This window comes from Armigeres subalbatus, chromosome 2 (genome assembly GCF_024139115.2).
Source record: "Armigeres subalbatus isolate Guangzhou_Male chromosome 2, GZ_Asu_2, whole genome shotgun sequence".
In the NCBI taxonomy this organism is placed as follows: domain Eukaryota; kingdom Metazoa; phylum Arthropoda; class Insecta; order Diptera; family Culicidae; genus Armigeres; species Armigeres subalbatus.
Window position 1 is genome coordinate 165,615,848 of NC_085140.1, and position 19,822 is coordinate 165,635,669.

Below are 19,822 nucleotides of genomic sequence, written 5' to 3' on the forward strand. Positions count from 1 at the left end.
TCAGCCCGTTGAGCCCACTCAGCATAAATGAGCGTCGCAGCACTAAAGCCCGTCCACGTTAAATTTCAGACACCCATCTCATCAGACAATTTTTGAAAATTTTCACAAACCACTGAGACGATCAATTTATATGACAGCTGAAACTGTCTGCTTTATGTGCTGCTTACTTTAGATGTTTTGAACACGCCCAAATTGATAAAAATGGCGACAAATCAATTGGACATTACCTAAGTGTCCGAAATTTAACGTTTACAGGTTTTAATATAGCGTTTCGTGATCATTAGCCAATCCTTCAAATTGTATGCCTCGGATGGGTGTTTTTTAAGAACACTGGCTGAGACTTGAAGACGCTGTTCGAAGTTCTCGAATCAACACTTCAGCTGTCCAAGTCAAAGAGCAATTGAGGCAATAACCACCGGTTGCTGCAGCCATCCTTTCTTCAACGGTCAGGAAGTCCACCCAAGTCCGCTTGTCCTGTCTGTAACAGCGCCCGACTCCCACTTACAGGAATACATACCGTTGACGGACTCTACTTTAGTTCTCTGATTCTTCACTTTCCTCATCGTTTGCTTCTCTACGCTCCTCAATTTTCCGTAGGGTTACATATGTAATCCATTTTTTTCGCTGAGTAAGTAGCTCACCCAAGTTTGTCTCACCGATTTCGATAAAAGCATTCTTTACTGCCCACTTATCTTCTACGCTACCACCTTCCAGAACATCCACTACCCGAGTTTTAAGATCTTCAACGAACGATTTTTTCATAGCTGGATCTTTTGGACGGTCTATTTTGATTCGTCGCCCGAGCCTCTCCTAACACCGCTGAATCCGAGCAATGTATTGTCGCCAATTAGAAGATGATAGTCAAAAGCGATGTCAGTGCTGCGTTTATTTAGGACTCAAGAAGGCATCGTCTCCGTTTTCAGCTGATCCATATCCAGAAAAGCTAAATACTAGTCCTGCCAACTAAAAAAATGGGTCTGGAAAGTAAGTCAAATGCTGTTGCCTGCAGACATGAGAAGCGGGCGCAGGAGGACTCCCCGGCCGACGATGGTGGGAAACCCGCAACAACCGGCGATATTAATTTCCTCTTCGATATTTCACGACGCCTGAATGAAGCAAGGACAAATCCGTGGATGATAGATAAAGACGCGACATGTCAGTCACTCATCGATCCAGCTACGTTGATCAGCTGAAACGTTGGCTCGACAACTTACAACAATTTCTTCAAGTTTTGACAACCTCTCCTAATTCAGGAAAGGTTGACAATTCTCCGACGGCAGCAGGCAGGATTCCGCCTCGGACGATCATGTGAGAACCATTCTGTCACGCTTTGCATCATGCTGGAGCAGGTCATTTAATTTCAAGAGTCCCTCCATTTGGTACTGATTGACCACGGAATCGTGAGTGAGTACAAGAGTGAGACAAGGGTGCATGTATTATACCTCTGTTGCTATTTCCCATCGTAGTCCACGAAATCATGGACCTCTCTAGCAGTCTACCTCCATAGAGCAATCGAATGAGATGATGATACTGATCTACTAATGTCACAGCGCTCTACCAAGTAGAGTAAACTGAATGACTTGGTCGTATGCTTCCACTCAACAAACTCCAACTCCACGATAGCCGGGCAAACAGTGGAGAGGGTCGAAACCAAAGCCAGCCAACGTCGGACGGCGTACCAAGATCAGCATAGAACATGGAGATCCAATCTGTCAAGGCAATGCGCCAATCTTCGAATACTCAACTCAAACATGAAATGTGTGATGTTCTACACCGGTGAGACTTGGTGCGTATTGGCAGAGTTTACATAGATTTGCAAGTATTCATCACCCGATGTCTAACAGCTCGGGCCTGGTGGGCTTACAACAAGATCCCGAATACTGAGCCCCGTCGACGATACAATATCAACGGCAACTCCACAGTGTGAATGGGCGTAGACCGGCCACATGCAACGTAAGAGCAGAGACGAAATCTGCAAGCAAGCGCTGGAATCCGACAGAACATCGCAGCAGAGGCAGAACCAGGATCGCCTGGCGGCAAAACCCAAACAGAGAAATAAACAAAGTCTATGGGAATCAGACTTGGGCTCAAGCCAATAAGGGAGGTCCTCAACGTTGGCTCCATGTATTTTAGAATTTGTTGGGAAGAATGTTTTGTTTTTATAAAACAAGTGGAGCTGTAACTCTCAAAAAGCAAGGTTGTTTTCAATGTATCGTACCTTGGAGTAAGATAAACCTAAATCTGCAGCCAGACACCTGATAAGACATCTTAGATCGTGATAGGATTGGAAAGAGCCCAGGCAGCAATCGCATCCTTACGACTATACAGAAACCCCCGCAGCTGATCTACGCATATTTCTTGCATGAGTAAGTTCAACGTCCATTGCATCCTCTCTACTGGTTTATCCGAGGCCGTATCTATGCCGCTAACAAGTAGCATAGCATTTCAATAATTTTAGGAACGTGAGCTTGATATGACGAGCTTCACCGATTCTACTTCAAACTCTACCTATCTATTCCTTATAGTCCGGGAAGTCTGCAATTCCGAACCTTCATAAAACATCCATGTTCAGACATCACATCTCTGATCTCAAAAGTACACCTGACCATTGCCCCAGTACAACAAATTTGAGCTTCATCCTTAACTTAAACAAAAGCTTATAATTCTAGCCGTACTTTGAAAATGTTGGTGTTATGGATTCAACAGTTTAGAGTCCATCAGCAAAAACTTCTTCTCTTAATTCGCACGCAGGCCCTAGCAACACACGTGTTCTAGAGAAGTTTATGTGATTCATATACATCTAAATTCAGTCGCGTTTGAGTTGCTGCAACCAAACTGGAATAACTCGAGAGGTGTCAAATGCCAAATGCCTCATGATATACAAATGGTAACTTGTCTTAGAAACCTCGCAGTTAGGGGCTGTCCATATTCCACGTGGACAGCTTTTGGTCAGTTTCGGATATCCTCCTCCCCCGCGTGCACAATTGCTCAATTTTTTTTTTACTAAAATTAGTATGAACCAGGGTTGTAAATTTTCGGCAGCACTGGATGAAGGTGATGTTTTTTTATATCATGTTTTTATTTTCTTCCTGCTTTGAAATCAGCCTCACATTCCCGGAGAGGCAGAAAAGTAAACAACAGAACTCACATCACCCACTGCGCCGCGAAGTTGAAATTTACCACAGCAAAATGTACACATTCACCCAGCAAATTGAAAAAAATCACCACGCGTTTAAATGGGCCACTCACTGTCATACGGTAAGGCGCGAACTGAGCAGCGTGATAGAGCGACTTGTGAGTGGTTGAATGCGAAATTGAACGGTCGGTGTTGGAAATGATTTTTCGGCTGCACCCAGTCGCACTCACCGCGGCGGCGATGAAGGCGACTGCAGATTTTACTGAGATCCATGTTTTTCACTGCATTGACTGTGAAATATTTCTACCCTGGTATGAACCTTGGACATTCGCCATACCCCCTTCCCCCAAAAATAGCCCACGTGGTATATGGATCGTCTATCGTCTTCTATCTATCTATCTTCTATCTATATCTATTCTATATATATATATATATATATATATATATATATATATATATATATATTATATATATATATATATATATATATATATATATATATATATATATATATATATATATATATATATATATATATATATATATATATATATATATATATATATATATATATATATATATATAAAACTCAATGTTTGTATGTTTGTATGTATGTTTGTATGTATGTTCCAGCATAACTTCTGAACCCATTTACCGATTTTAACCAAATTTGGAACACACATTCTTTATCTTGAGGAGACGACGATAGGGGGGTTAGGCATGCTCTTTGGAAAAGGGGGAGGGTGTGGGGGGAGGGGTATTGCTTAGCTATCGGTCAACTCAGTTTAAATTCTGAATCCCTTGACCGATTTCAACCAAATTTAGAACACAAATTCTTTATCTTAAGGAGGGGACGGGTCGAGCATGCATTTTGGAAAGGGGGAGGGTATGGGGGGAGGGGTATTGCTTAATTATCGATCTACGCAGTTTAAATTCTGAACCCCTTGGCCGAATTCGACCAAGTTTGGAACACAAATTCCTTATCTTAAAAAGGGGATGATAGGGGGTTAAGCATGCTCTTTGGAAAAGGGGTAGGGTGCGGGGGGAGGGGGATTTCTTAGTTATCGATGAACTCAGTGTAAATTCTGAACCCCTTGGCCGATTTCAACCAAATTTTGAACACAAATTCTTTATCTTAAGGATGGGACGATAGGGGGGTTGAGCATGCTCTTTGGAAAAGGGGGAGGGTATGGAGGGAGGGGTATTGCTTAGTTATCGATCAACGCAGTTTAAATTCTGAAACCCTTGGCCGATTTCGACCAAATTCGGAACACAATTACCTTATCTTAAGAAGGAGACGATAGGGCATGCTAAGCATGCTCTTTGGAAAAGGAGGAGGGTGTGGGGGGAGGGGTATTGCTTAGTTATCGATCAACTCAGTGTAAATTCTGAACCCCGTGGCCGATTTCAACCGAATTTGAAACACAAATTCTTTATTTTACAGAGGGAACGATAGGGGGGTTAAGCGTGCTCTTTGGAAAAGGAGGAGGGTATGGGGGGGGGGGTATTGCTTAACTATTGATCAACGCCGTTTAAATTCTGAACCCCTTGGCCGATTTCGACCAAATTTGGAATACAATTTTCTTCTCTTAAGAAGGGGACGATCGGGGGTTAAGCATGCTCTTTGGAAAAGGGAAGGGGTGTGGGGGAGGGGTATTTCTTAGTTATCGGTCAGCTCAGTGTAAATTCTGAACCCCTTGGCCGATTTCAACCGAATTTGAAACACAAATCCTTTATCTTACAGAGGGAGCGATAGGGAGGTTAAGTATGCTCTTTGGAAAAGGGGAGGGTATGGGGGGAGGGGTATTGCTTAATTATTTATCAACGCAGTGTAAACTCTGAACCCCTTGGCCGATTTCGACCATATTTGGAACACAGATTCTTTATCTTAAGAAGGGGACGATAGGGGGTTAGGCATGCTCTTTGGAAAAGAGGGAGGGTGTGGGAGGAGGGGTGTTCTTTACAAAAGAGGGAGGGTACGGGGGAAGGGGTATTGTTTAGCAATCGATCAACTCAATTTAAATTCTGAGCCTCATGACCGATTTGAACCAAATTTGTATCAAATATTGTCTGTCCTAAGGAAGCGATTTTAGTGGATGTGGTTAAGTAATTTAAAAAAAAGGGGAGGGTGTAGGAGAGGGGGTATTGTTTAGTTATCGATCAATTCAGCATGACTTCTGAACCCATTTATCGATGTCCACCAAATTTGGAACCCATATTATCTGTCTAAGGAAGACTATATCAGACTGGGTATGAGTGCCATAGCTAAATGAGAGAGAGGGTATATTCATTAAACGAACAGTTTAGTATACCTTTTTATCGCATAGGTCAATTCAAACCAAACACGTAAGCACGTAATCCCTACCCAAAGAAAACTATTATAGAGAGGCTGGAAGGGACTTTTGGAATGGGATGGGGGGGGGGGTGTATTGGGATTGGGTATTGTTGTTCATTGGAATAATTGTATACCCAGTGAAAAGCAATGATTAATGTGTTTCCTTCTGAATGGTGGATGTGATTGCTTCTTCAAAATTAGGCATTTGCCCGGAATAAGGCAATGGTGGGTGTGATCCCTTCTTTAAAAATTTGCGTTGCCCGAATATGGCATCGATGAATGTTTTTCCTTCTTTAGAAATAGACGTTTTCCCGGAATAAGACCTTTCAAACCCACGATCCCTTCTTCAAAATCAGTCAATTTTTCCAAAAGCCTTCTTTTAATAAAATGATAAAGTATGAATAAGTAAACACAACTACCCTGTTGATCAATTAGTTTTATCATTTTCCGATTGTAAAAGAAAACTGCAAACCAAACTGGCAATTCCGAGCAAGGCCGGGTACATATCTATATATATAAAACTCAATGTTTGTATGTTTGTATGTATGTTCCAGCATAACTTCGGAACGCATTGACCGATTTTAACCAAATTTGGAACACACATTATTTATCTTAAGGAGACGACGATAGGGGGGTTATGGATGCTGTTCGGAAAAGAGGGAGGGTGTGGGGGGAGAGGTATTGCTTAGTCATCGATCAACTCAGTGTACCTTCTGAACCCCTTGGCCGATCTCAACTAAATTTGGAACACACATTCTTTATCTTAAGGAGACGACGATAGGGGGGTTATGGATGCTGTTTGGAAAAGGGGGAGGGTGTGGGGAGAGGGATATTGCTTAGTCATCCATCAACTCAGTGTACCTTCTGAACCCCTTGGCCGATCTCAACCAAATTTGGAACACACATTCTTTATCTAAAGGAGACGACGATGGGGGGGTTATGGATGCTGTTTGGAAAAGGGGGAGGGTGTGGGGGGAGGGGTATTGCTTAGTCATCCATCAACTCAGTGTACCTTCTGAACCCCTTGGCCGATCTCAGCCAAATTTGGGACACACATTCTTTATCTAAAGGAGACGACGACAGGGGGGTTATGGATGCTGTTCGGAAAAGGGGGAGGGGTATTGCTTAGTCATCGATCAACTCAGTATACCTTCTGAACCCCTTGGCGAATCTCAACCAAATTTGGAACACCCATTCTTTATCTTAAGGAGACAACGATAGGGGGGTTAGAGATGCTTTTTGGAAAAGGGGGAGGGTAAGGAGGGAGGGAAATTGCTAAGTTATCGATCAACTCAGTGTAACTTCTAAGCCCCTCAGCCGATATCAACCAAATATGGAACACACATTCTTTATCTTAAGGAGACGACGATAGGGAGGTTAAGCATGCTCTTGGAAAATAAGAGATGGTATGTGGGGAGGAGTATTGTTTAGCAATCGATCAACTCAGTGTAAGTCTTGAGTCCCATGACCGATTTGAACCAAATTTGTATCAAATTTTGTCTGTCCTAAGGAAACGATTTTAGTGAATATTGGTAGGTCCGTTTAAAATGGGGAGGTTGTGAGAGAGAGGTATTGTTTAGTTGGCGATCTATTCAGCATAACTTTTGAACCCATTCCCGATGTTCATCAAATTTGGAACCCATATTCTCTGCCTATGAAAGACTATATCAGACTGGGTAGGACTGTCATAGCTGAACGAGAGAGAATATATTTATTAAACGAACAGTTTAGTATACTTTTTTTATCGCATGAGTGAATTCAAACCAAATATTTAAATACGTATTGTTAACCCAAAGGAAACTATTTTAGAGAGGCTTGGAGGAGTTTTTGATATGCGGGAGAATGTTAAGGTTGGGTATTGTTTAGAAAACGACTTAATTTAAAATCCTTCTTATTTAGTTCATCCGAGGTTCTTTGACATTGTACAAAGCTCCGAAAACAATTCCTCAAAAATAACAAATCCTCGACAATAACATTTCCCTGAAAATGACATATCCTTGAATGAAGCAGGCTATTAACATAACACTATTTGGCCTAAGGTCATTCGACATGAAGTGAATTTTGGATAATACTGAACAGCATCAGAAAAATCTTTCATAGAAAGCATGCATTTGCTGGGTATAAAGCAATGATAATTGTTACCCTTCATCGGAATCATAGTTTGCCCAGTAAAAAGCAATGAATAATGTGTTTCCTTCTGGATGGTGGATGTGATTTCTCCTTTAAAAGTAGGCATTTTCCCGGAATAAGGCAATGGTGGGTGTGATCCCTTCTTTAAAAATATGCGTTTGCCCGGAATAAGACATCAGTAGACATCCGTTTGCCCGGAATAAGGCTATTTAAACCCCCTTCTTCAAAATCAGTCAATATTTCCAAAAGCCTTCTTTTAATCAAATGATGAAGTATTAATAAGTAAACATAATTACCCTGTTAATCAATTGGTTTTATTATTTTTCGATTGTGAAAAAAAAACTGCGAACCAAACTGGCAACTCCGAGCAAGGCCGGGTACATAAAGCTAGTCCCTTATAACTGTGAAAGTGCTTAATAAACACAAAGCTGCGAGGCGACAATGTTCCAAAGGGGGATGTAATGCAAAAAAGAAGTTTCTGCTAAAAGTCGTTTGGTCTCATTTGACGATAATACCCAGAGCATAAATGTGATTCATGCACGCAATATTACTATGTAATAAAGGCCCTCATAACATATTTGGTATAACGAGGTTCGAAATAAGTGCTTTTTAAATAATTTACATTAGTCGTGATGACTGTTAATAGGTACTAGTATTTAACAAAACGTTGGTCATTTGATAATTGATCCTAGGCTGGATTTGAATCCAGATAGATTTTTTTTTTACGTTGTCTACACTCACGATATGTAGCATATTGTGAGAGACGTTTTTCGCAAGCTCCTCTAAAAAGCTCCTATTGTGGGGGACGTTGCTGATGGTGCATTTTAACATGTTTGAAACGGCTGTGTGAAAAAATAATGGTCCCCAATAACATTTGAACGAAAGCGAAGTATATTATCATGGCTTGTCGGTGAGGGCTGCTTCTTAGATAATGTTTCTTTACACTTGCACTAAAACTAATTCCCTCTTCACTATATCAAATCCGTTATACAAACACATTTCGAAATGGTTCTAGTAGGTATTATCTAACGAGAAAAAAATCGCGGTTTTTTAGTTTACAATTGTGCCAAGTATGGCAAACGTTGCTTAAGAAATGCTACCTAGAATGGCAAACAACGAAAAAATAAATAATTCATCAGAACTTATTTCCTATGTTACTATCACCGTATTGATATCTTTTCGACTAAAATAAAAACTCCCTCAAAAAAATTAGAAGTTTTCTATAAAAAAAAGGGAAATTGACAATTAAGAAATTGTCTTATAAGCGTTCCATTGAAAAAAGTACAAAATATCTATAAATAAATCAATAAACAATTACAAAATTTTCCACAGAATAATTTTTTTCCCCAAAAATAAGAACTAAAAAAAACAATAAAAATTATGAAAATTTAAAATATAAAAGCAATAAAATTGATTAATTATTTTTTTTAACCTTTTAACCTAATAAAATTGAGCATTTTTTCCATAGATGACACCTTCTTTAAAAGCGTTTATTGACAATTAAAAATTTAATAAATTTTTTTTAAACTGGGGGCATGGAGTGCGATCCTCTCGTTTAATAAACAATGTGCACTCGCTTGGCTGTGGATATACAATAGTAAAGCAAATGTGGAGATTGGACAAATCAAGCATCCGAAAGATATTCAATTTGCAAAAAAGAGAACTAACCGCGGTGGAGGTTGGTACTCGGATTCTGATGACTTTTCCGCAAAACGTGACCTTTAAGTGGTCTTGTTGTGTAGGGGTTATCACGCCTATCTAGAGAGTAGGAGGTTGAGGGTTCGAGTCCCTCCAAGACACGTGGATTCTTTTTCGCAAATTTCATATCAATTTGTCCATTTCGAAACATATGCTGTGCATATGCACAGCCAAGATATTTAACAAAAAAAAAAAAAAAAAAAATTATTACTTTTTTGAATTTTTTTATCGTAATTTTATTACTTTTTTGCCTTTTCCGTTCATTGCTTTTTGTTGATTATTTTGTATAAAGTTTTAAATTTTTATGGAAAAAAATATTTATTTTTGGAAAATTTTGAAATAGTTTATTCTTAATATTGATTTATTTATGGAAATTCCGTGTTTTTTTTTTCAATGGAACATTTTGACAAATTTTGCTTGCTGTTTTGTGAGAAATATTCATAATTGTTTATGGACATTTTGCATTGTTTAGGGATATTTTATATTTATTTCAATTGCTCGTAACCAGATTTCTTTATAGGCAATTTCTAATTTGTTATGGAAAATTTCTAATTTTCTATGAAAATTATATTTTGCTGCCTTTCTTTTCACAACCAAGCGAAGTAAAGCACTGCTGGAGCTTTGACACAACTTACAGCAGTCTTCTTGTTGCTGACAGTTGGAATTGTTTGTATTGTGCAAAGGTGGAAAACCATCAGTCGGATCAGCCTCTGTGGGCCACTTACCTTCCAGCAACATGCAGCCAACCCGAATGGTTTCGATATTGAACGGAAAGTATAACATCACCTACCAATGCAATGATTGGGAACAAAATGCTGTCCTAAGGACATAGAGATGGAAGATGCTGCATCGTCCGTATTGCTCCACGTTTCAGTACAGAGGCATAATATTGTGTAGTTTTTTCGGTTACCTGTGCAAACCAGTAGTAAGAAGACTACATTATTTATACATCGTACCGTATCGATTTTTCTTGATACTCAGAAGCTGATAGATACACAAAAGGATGTTTCATCTTCAACTTATTTACCTCTACTCACGGTTGTGTATTTCAAGAAAATTCAATTATGTTATTTCACTGGTTAAGATTAAAGACACCGGTCATTTGTTTCAATTTGAGCCCGTTCACGACCAGGAGTTAAACTAATTTCCCAGGGTTCAGTTCTACACACCACAGTTCAAGCACGTTGCGCTACAGCTGGCAATCGGTGTCATTATTATTTCATCAATCTGTCTCCCCGCAATAACAATTAATGTCAACCGGGAAATCGATTACGACCCGGTCCGTTACAGATTTCAGGATGGCACAATTTATTGACGGAAAACAAAAAGCCCTGCAAATCCGCACGGGACTTGGCCGCATCTACATATCGCTCCAACTCGATGCTGGCGCTGCTGGTACTGGCTGTTGCTGGAGGACAATCGTCGAATAGAAAATAGGACACGTTGATTTCCCGTATCTCGTTGACCATAAATTAGATAGTGCAAAACTTCGATTATGCAGCTGGGAATGGACCTCAACTTGGCAGAACAGTGCATTGATGATGGTGCGTCGCTTCTGGTGTGATATTACTACATGGTGTGATGAGACGATAACGATATGTTGGGGATGAGTTGGTGGAGGAACCAGTAATCTGGTTTAGACCGAAAGGCGAATTTGTCCGACGTAAATGGGCCTTCATTCATACAGTTGTTTATCACTGCTGTTGATAGAAGGTCGTAAATTTCAGCTCATAGCAATTAATTATGCAACGTTGTTTGTTGATCAGCGTAATCGAATGATCAGGGATTGCTCTTGAAGGTAGTTTCGAGAAATGCTCAGCTTATATTATTTGGAACATTATTGCGCTGGTCTTTTTGTACATTGTCATTTACATTTTGTAAAACAATTTCTTTTCGATATTTGTAGTGCTTGCTTCAATGTTTACTTTTTATTACAATGAACATTTCATGAAATGTGGATACGTTGTTTGTACTAAATAGTTAGGTTTTTTAAAATAAATTAGATGAATCATAATTTCTTCACTTTTGCGAGAAGTTTTTTTTTTCAAATCCAAGAGCTGTTCTTTATATATAATTGGATGTTAGCACTAAAACGTGTCGTAAGGCTGGATGATGATAAAATAAGTTATATAGCTTGAACATTTCGTTACACCTCGTGGCATATTTTCTGTCAAGAAACGACATGGATTAGGAAACTTTATCGTCGCGTCTCGTGTGCGCTGGTAAATGCTCATTAGAGCTCGGAAGTTAGTTATGCCCAAACATATACAAGAGGCAAAGATGGTACTTTCTTGAGTACTGTTGTTGCAGATGTTTCTAGCGTTTTCGCACCTCCCTTTGAGCGTGTAGCTGAAGGGACTTTAAATCCAAGCACTAGATTATGAATATACGATATAACGTGTTTCGTATTCACGTTCCTGTCTTCTAATAATGTTATCCTATCCTTATTTTCTCTCTTTAGATTGTAGAGTTTAGCACTCCATGGCTAGGGCATGTTGTTGTTTTGTTGTCTTCATATATACTTGGTTTAAATAGCGACTTGGCTATGGCTCTATTTATACATCAAAAGCAATAAAATAATATATAGAAAAGGTCAAAATACTATAATTTGAGAAACAGGTCTCTTTTTAATCAATTGCAATCATCAAATCTCAAAATCACATGCAAAAAAGTTTACTTCCTAGTCAATTTAAAAATACCATGACACAAATATTTTAGGAGAGAATAGTCTAAAATGCAATAAATAAACTCGCTTGTAAAATCGTTTTATAGTTTTATAGTACAGTAAATATAATTTTTTATTGGGTTGTGACGAAAATTTTAAGAAAAATCTCTATTCGAATTTGGGTCGAACTTTTATATCTTTAGTTTTCTTATTATTCTTGCTATACTCGTATGAATTCGATAGTAATTAGGACTTTGTATTGAGACATTAATAGATCACTTTTTTTACATGTATGTGTGCGTATTTGCGCAAATACCCAAATATACTACCCCCTCAATCTCTCTCATAAAAAAACGAGGTTAATTTTGCAAAATTAGGCCAGGGATAGGAAAAATCAAATTTTCAAACAATCGAGTATGATCAAAACTCACCCGCGATCTTAATTTTAGATTATCAAGTGCTAAAAACTCGCCAGCGATAAAGAATAGTTTGAAAATCATATCTTGATGTGAAGCATTTACCGTTACCAGGGTTTCGACTTTTCATTTCAATGAGACCAAAGCAAGCGTTTTTCGGGCCAAGGGAAAATCTTGTTTCGTTGTTTATGTTGAGGATCATCTTTCACCCATCAATCTTTTCTTTAGAATTAGCATTGGAAGATGAACGAAAATCTTGCCTATTAGATGAAAATCCTTTTTCGTTTCATTACTTTCACCTCTCATTCACTTTTCGCGAGAATTATCGCAGAACAATTACAAAATTGTATGGTCGCACCGGGATTCGAACCCAGAATAGTAACAATAATAGCTATGGGGATGCGCTTACTTTTGCCACACCACCACACTATCTGTATGAAAGTGTTAAGTTATTTGTTCCACATAAGCTACTACCATTTGCATTGGTGATGCCACGAAAAGACTCGAATATGAAAGAAAAAGAGCAAACCAACGTTTAGCGGCAATCGAAGTGAGCGAAAAATTGTTATCACTCTCCAGGTTGTTTTTCTTTCCCGAAAAGCGATTTCTCCCCGAAAACTTTCGTGAGGGAAAATCATGTGCTCCTGAGATTGAGTGAGCATTATGAACCCTGACCGTTACACTTTGAACTATTTTTCCTTACTACCATGAAACCATACACTGAGAAAAATTTTATAGTAGAAACTACCATTTTAGGGGTAATATTGAGAACAGTACCGACGTTCTTCAACCGAAGTGCCAATCGTCTTCAAATAACTAAAATATGCTCTATTTTACGATCAAAATAGTTTATTCAACCGCTTACATGGTTATTCTTACTGAAAATATAGTAAAAATGTGTGGTAAAATCAACTATTTTGTTTGAGTTCATGATAAATAACAATTTTTTTGGTAAAATTGAAAATAATATTAGTCAGATTTACTACATTTATGATGAAATTAAGCGATTTGTCCCTTCGGTTGAAAAACGTCGGTACTGTTCTTAATTTTACCACAAAATTGTAGTTTCTACTACAAAGTTTTTTTCAGTGTATGGTTATGTAACGCCAAATAGAAGATATAACGGGACTGTTGACAATTAGCTGATATTAGTAAAGAATAATATTTGCATGAAAACTCTGTGTTTATTATCGTTTGAGTACAAAATTTGAGAAGCTGTCACCGGCGACAACTCGCCTACTGTTTTCACGTGAAAAGTTTTCACATAGAAATTGCAGTCATATTGCAATCACATGAGAATTGCAATCACACATAAGGCGAAATGTAAGTTATTATTGAACACTATTAATTTCCATTTAGCTCAAAGACCGATTTAGTCAGTTCTGAATTATTTAATCCAGGTTAGACCGATTCCGATATAAAAATTTAAAAACTAATATGTCTATGTCTAAAGCAACAATAAAATTATCGAAAAATATTGAGCGTTTTCAGAACAATAATTAACAAATCCGAGGAGTTTATTTTTTTATCTTTTGTATTTTAATATTTCTTTTTTATTATCCCCCAATTGACCTTTTGAAAACCAGTAGGACATAATTTTTATTGAACATTTGTAACGGCCTTGCTGGAAAATACGAGATACCAAAAGCGTTACCAAAGTCATCACGTTAATAGCAATTCAATTCGACGAGCGCTCAATATATAGGCACCTAATATTAGAACAATCTGAAAATATGTTCATATATTGTGCCTTGCAATAAAATAACAACTTTTGCTATCATTTTCCAAGGCTCTCATAGATGTGTGAAATTTATCCGCAGTCCAAATCGCACGTGCTATCGAAGCTTCCACCGCCAGGATCCATTAAGTGGTGGCCAAATTTTCACCACCACGTTGTGCTTATTTTTCATTCGACTTAAAATAAGCGGAAATGATTTTTTCATGTGCGGTACTATATCTATGATTGAGGAAGGGTCACGATCACACTTAAGGGGGATTAATCTCAGAGCATTAGTGATTAATCATAAATTTAATCATGATTAATGAATAATGGGTTATTTCATCATTATTATTCTTTTTCATCATTTTTTTTTCGCCTGTCATCAATCATTATTCTTTAATCATAATCATACAAAAATACATTCATTAATCTTTAATCATAATCATAAAATTTTTGTAGCTTTAATAACATAGTTTGGTAGAAAGGTTACTTGATTATTGATCACTATGCAAATCATTTAATTTGATTATTCATAATCATTAATCATTAATCATATGGATCGTTCATTATTAATCATACACATATTGTGTCAACATTTAATCACGATCGGTAATCGTTAATCATACTTCAAACGTTTTATTCATTAATCATAATCGTTAATCATTGTCGAAAATTAATTTAATTAATCATTAATCATAATCTTTAACCATAGAGCAGAATGATTTAATCATAACAAATTTAATCATTCATTGGAAGCTTTATTCATTAACGCTCGTCTGTGCTTTCTATATTGGGGTACAACTTGCGATTGCGGAAATCGATGACCATCACTTAGACTTTGATAGACTTTGAACGTAAATATCCCAGCCGTTTCTCAATAGATTTTCGAATTTTATTGGACCATTCGATCAAGGCAGAGTCAATGCTCCATTGTATTGTTCTAAAAATACAAATTTCCAACTATTTATTATCAAAAATTGGCAAACAGTTTAGAAATAGTAAAACCTGTTGCGCACACCCTAAGCGTGACACAGCACCTACATCGAAGCAGGGTTAATTGACATACCTACAGTGACAATTTGCACTCAACGGCCTGAAGTTGACTGCGATTTGTTTTTGATGGGAGCTGTCAACAGTAAAAGTTTTGTATACCAAATGGCTATTGTATAGAGCATTGTAAAATTGACTAGTAATTTGTTATTCGTACCTATAAATTGTTAAATTATTCTACTTAAAACTAAGTTGATACGGTAAGCTAGCAAAACACAAATAATTGGAACTTAAAAACTAAAATAAATACTATATACAGGGATGAACAAGTGAGTCAGTAAGCTGGTCCCACATGCTAAGGATCCAGCCAGTGATACCGCGTGATATTAATGGTAACTAGGTCTAATTAGTACGAAAAGATAACTAAAACTAATACGTGTACTTAAAATTAAAGACTTGTTCGCATAAACGGTTGTCGCTGGTAGATACATCCATACAAACCCACGGAAACCTACAAACGTGAGTTGTTATATTTCTAACCTAAATGTAAAACTAAATAGAAAAAAAAATGTATTTACAGAAAAATTTAATCGCGGTGCTAAATCGCGCAAATAAAGCCAGATTGAAATTTTTGGAAATTGTTTCCTTGTTGCATCCGCAACAATCTTAAATTTTTGTTTCTGGATCTACCTACGATGGCCAATAGAAGGAACCCAAGGCGGAATCGGGCGCTGGAAGAAAGCCTACAACAGTCGTGCCTGCTGTGTAATCTTCCAGACTGCAACGAGATGGTGTGCTGTGACCGATGTAATCAGTGGTTTCACTTCGACTGTGTCGGAGTTAATGAAGACGTGGCTAATGTGTCCTGGAGCTGCCGGATTGCTTGCCAGCGCCAGCTCCAAATCCGGCCCCACAACTGCCACTATCATCCATACCACCGGCAGCCACTGATGGTGAGCCAATTAGACGATCGTCCCTGAGACCACCACAGACGCTGATGCCCCCGCTAAGAGCCTCAATAGTGCCAACCCCTCGTCCACGAACATCATTACACGACGCTCCCCCACCCACACCTTTTCCGCGTCTTTCACGTGCACATAGTTCGTGTCCACCCGTTGTAGAACGCACGCTTGCAGAAGTGGAAGTTATTAACAGACTGACAGCGGACCGTCGTATCCAGTTCCAGCAGCAGCAGGAAGCCATCGAGCAGCGATACTTGCTGCGTAGGTTTCAGCTGTTGTTGGAGTCGCCAATCAACGATAATCCCGTGAATGAACAAGAAAGCAGGACCGCTAGGACAAACCAGGCCACCGTGGTGCCCCCAGTGTATCATTCATCTCCAGTGTGTCACAATCAGTTGCCTCCACGTTCTACTCTTGAGAACAGGAACATATCACCGTTTGTTCCAATCTCGCGGCCAATTTCGAATTTCCCTCCTGTGGATCATAATCGACCGAACGTTTCGATGTTTCCTCCGCCGCTTGGCAATCTGCAATCGAACTCTCCATCTTTCCGCCCACCACCAGACATACATCGTCCTGTAGCTTCTTCATTCGTTCCACGTCAACGCGGTTATTATTCGCATGCTTCTGCATTTTCCCATCCTCATGGCAATCAGCATCAGCAAACTTCCACATTTGTCCCACTCACTGGTAATTTACAACCAATCGGTCCGGAGTACTATCCGTCAGCTTTCCACAACGATCCTACTGCAACAGGAGGAGCGACGCTGCTCAACAAAAGCCAAATTGCCGCTCGCCATGCAGTACCGAAGGAGCTACCAGTATTTACCGGTGAACCGGAGGAGTGGCCTCTGTTTTCGCTTCCTTCGAAAACTCGACGCATCTTTGCGGGTTTACACCTGAAGAGAATATGGTTCGACTGCAGAAGTGTTTACGAGGTAAGGCGTTAGAATCAGTGAGATGTCAGCTGTTGCACCCTAGCAACTTGGAGCAAGTGCTTGGTACACTCAAGATGCTGTTTGGTCGCCCGGAAATCGTTGTACATTCGCTTCTACAGAAAATCAACAATCTACCGGCCCCGAAGGCGGACCGCCTTGGGACACTCGTCGACTTTGCTCTCGCTGTACGCAATATGGTGGCGACAGTGAAGGCCTGCGAACTAGAGGAGCACTTATGCAACCTCACCCTTCTGCATAGTTTGACCGAACGGCTTCCTCCGATGATCAGATTAAACTGGGCGACACATCGACAATCTCTTCGTGTCGTAACGTTGTCCGAATTCAGTGATTGGTTGTATAAGTTAGCAGAGGCAGCGAGTGCAGTGACCATGCCACAGTTTTCTACCGCCATAGACAGCAAATCTCGCCGAGGTAGGAAGGATGATGGATTCTTGAACGCGCACACTGAAGTAATTCCAAAAGTGAGGCAGTTGGAAACAAACAACGGTTGTCTCGTCTGCCAGGGACGCTGCGTAGCTGTGGAGAAGTGCAAGCGGTTCATTTCGTTCGGTCTCTCCGCTCGCTGGGACACACTTCGTGAGCACAAACTGTGCCGCAGTTGTCTGAACAATCATCGTGGTCCGTGCAAGTCTGCGAAGCCATGTGGGAGAAACGGATGTCAATACAAACATCATCGGCTATTGCACAACGATGGGAAGGACAAACGGGGGGGATCCCCTGGTTCAAGCAACAGCGTTCCCCAACAAGCCGTCGTCGAAAGGTCATCGGATGTCGAGTCGTGCAATACGCATCGAGGAGGAGGAAAGGCCGTTCTATTCCAGTATGTTCCAGTAGTTCTCTATAACAACGGTATCGAGCTCCGCACTCACGCATTTCTAGACAGTGGATCATCATTAACACTGATGGAGGACAGTTTGGCGGAGGAGTTAAACCTGAATGGTGAGAAGTACCCCTTGTGTCTGCGATGGACTGCGGACACCTGCCGGTATGAAAAGGATGCCAAGATAGTCTCGCTCAACATCTCTGGCACACATAGTGGAAGCAGTCTGCACAGTTTGAAGGAGGTCTACACGGTGAAAGAGTTAAAGCTTCCTTCTCAATCTCTACCGGCTGATAATCTGTGTGCAAAGTACGTGCACCTGAAATCACTGCCACTGGAATCTTACAGCAACATTCAACCAAGGATAATGATCGGTGTTAGCAACGCAAGAGTGATGCACGCTTTGGACAGCCGTGAAGGGAACCCAGACGAACCGGTGGCGATTAAGACTCGTCTTGGTTGGACTGTCTATGGCACTTGCCCATCGGAGAGTGTATCAGCTGACAGTACCGCTCCACTTAGCTTCCATATCTGCTCACATTCCCATGGACCAGATGAAACCCTACACGAAACGGTTAAGAACTATTTCGCACTCGACAGTTTGGGGATCAGAGCTCCGCAGAACAATCTACTTTCCAAGGAAGACGACAGAGCACTATCAATACTGCGCGATATCACCACTTTCCAGAATGGGCGCTATCAAGTTGGTCTACTATGGAAGTTTGACGATGTGCGTCTGCCAAACAATCGATCCATGGCGTTGAGACGTCACTACTGTTTGACGAAGCGGATGGAACGAGAACCACAGTTAGCTGCAACATTGAGAGCGAAAATGACGGACTACGTTAGCAAAGACTATATCCGTAAGCTGACACCAGAGGAGTGTCGAGTAACTGGAGGTCGCACCTGGTACTTACCGATTTTCCCGGTATTTAACCCCAACAAGCCGGGGAAAGTTCGAATTGTCTTCGATGCAGCTGCAACTTTCGGAAATGTCTCCCTCAACTCCGTACTGTTAAAAGGGCCAGATCAGCTAAACGCTCTGCCACCAGTCCTGTACAAGTTCAGAGAGCGACGAATTGGCCTAGGAGGTGATGTCGCAGAGATGTTCCATCAGATGCGGATGCGACCTGAAGATGAACATAGTCAGCGGATCCTGTGGTGTGCCAGCGAAGATACGATGGAACCAAGCGACTACGTGATGCAAGTAGTCACGTTTGGTGCTACCTGCTCGCCCAGCACAGCGTTGCACGTCCTCAATAAGAATGCGTCCCGATTCGAGAACAGATATCCCACTGCTGTCGACACTATCCGTCGTCGTCATTATGTCGACGATATGTTGACTAGCGTTGACACAGTGGAAGAAGCAGTCAAACTAGCAAATGATGTTTGCTACATCCACCGCAAGGGAGGATTCCACATGAGGAACTGGGTATCGAATTCATCAGCTGTACTCAAGGCCCTCGGAGAAAATCCGAAGTCCGAGAAGTCCATGGAGATGAATGCAGAGCTCGCTATGGAAAAAGTTCTTGGTATGTGGTGGAGTACCACGACAGATGTCTTCCGCTACAAACTCTGTACGGATCGCAACAGAGATCTACTGTCTGGCGCCAAACACCCTACTAAAAGGGATGTATTACGCACGCTAATGGCGATTTATGATCCTTTAGGGCCTATTGCACACTACCTGATGTACCTTAAGGTAGTGCTTCAGGAGATCTGACGGGCTCAAACTGGATAGGACCAGATTATCGGCCCGAAACATCTGGAGAAATGGCTGACTTGGTTGCGCATACTGCCTGAGCTGGAATCCGTCCTCATATCTCTGTGTTACTTTCTCCACAACGCAAGGATCGACGAAGCTACAGTGGAGCTCCATACTTTCGTGGATGCCAGCGAAAGTGGCTTCACTTCGAAATAGATGATCACATCGAGTGTGCTCTTGTTGGAAGCAAGACGAGAGTGGCACCTATCAGGTTCGTTTCCATACC

At 40.3% G+C, this 19,822-nt stretch overlaps 1 protein-coding gene across 1 annotated transcript; it reads left to right on the forward strand.

Annotated features, from left to right (window-relative positions):
* The first annotated feature begins 16,962 nt into the window (after positions 1-16,962).
* LOC134209357 (uncharacterized) lies at positions 16,963-19,554 on the forward strand. The gene has a single exon (XM_062685343.1). The coding sequence runs from the start codon at positions 16,963-16,965 to the stop codon at positions 19,552-19,554; it is 2,592 nt and encodes an 863-aa protein (XP_062541327.1).
* The last annotated feature ends 268 nt before the right edge of the window (positions 19,555-19,822 follow it).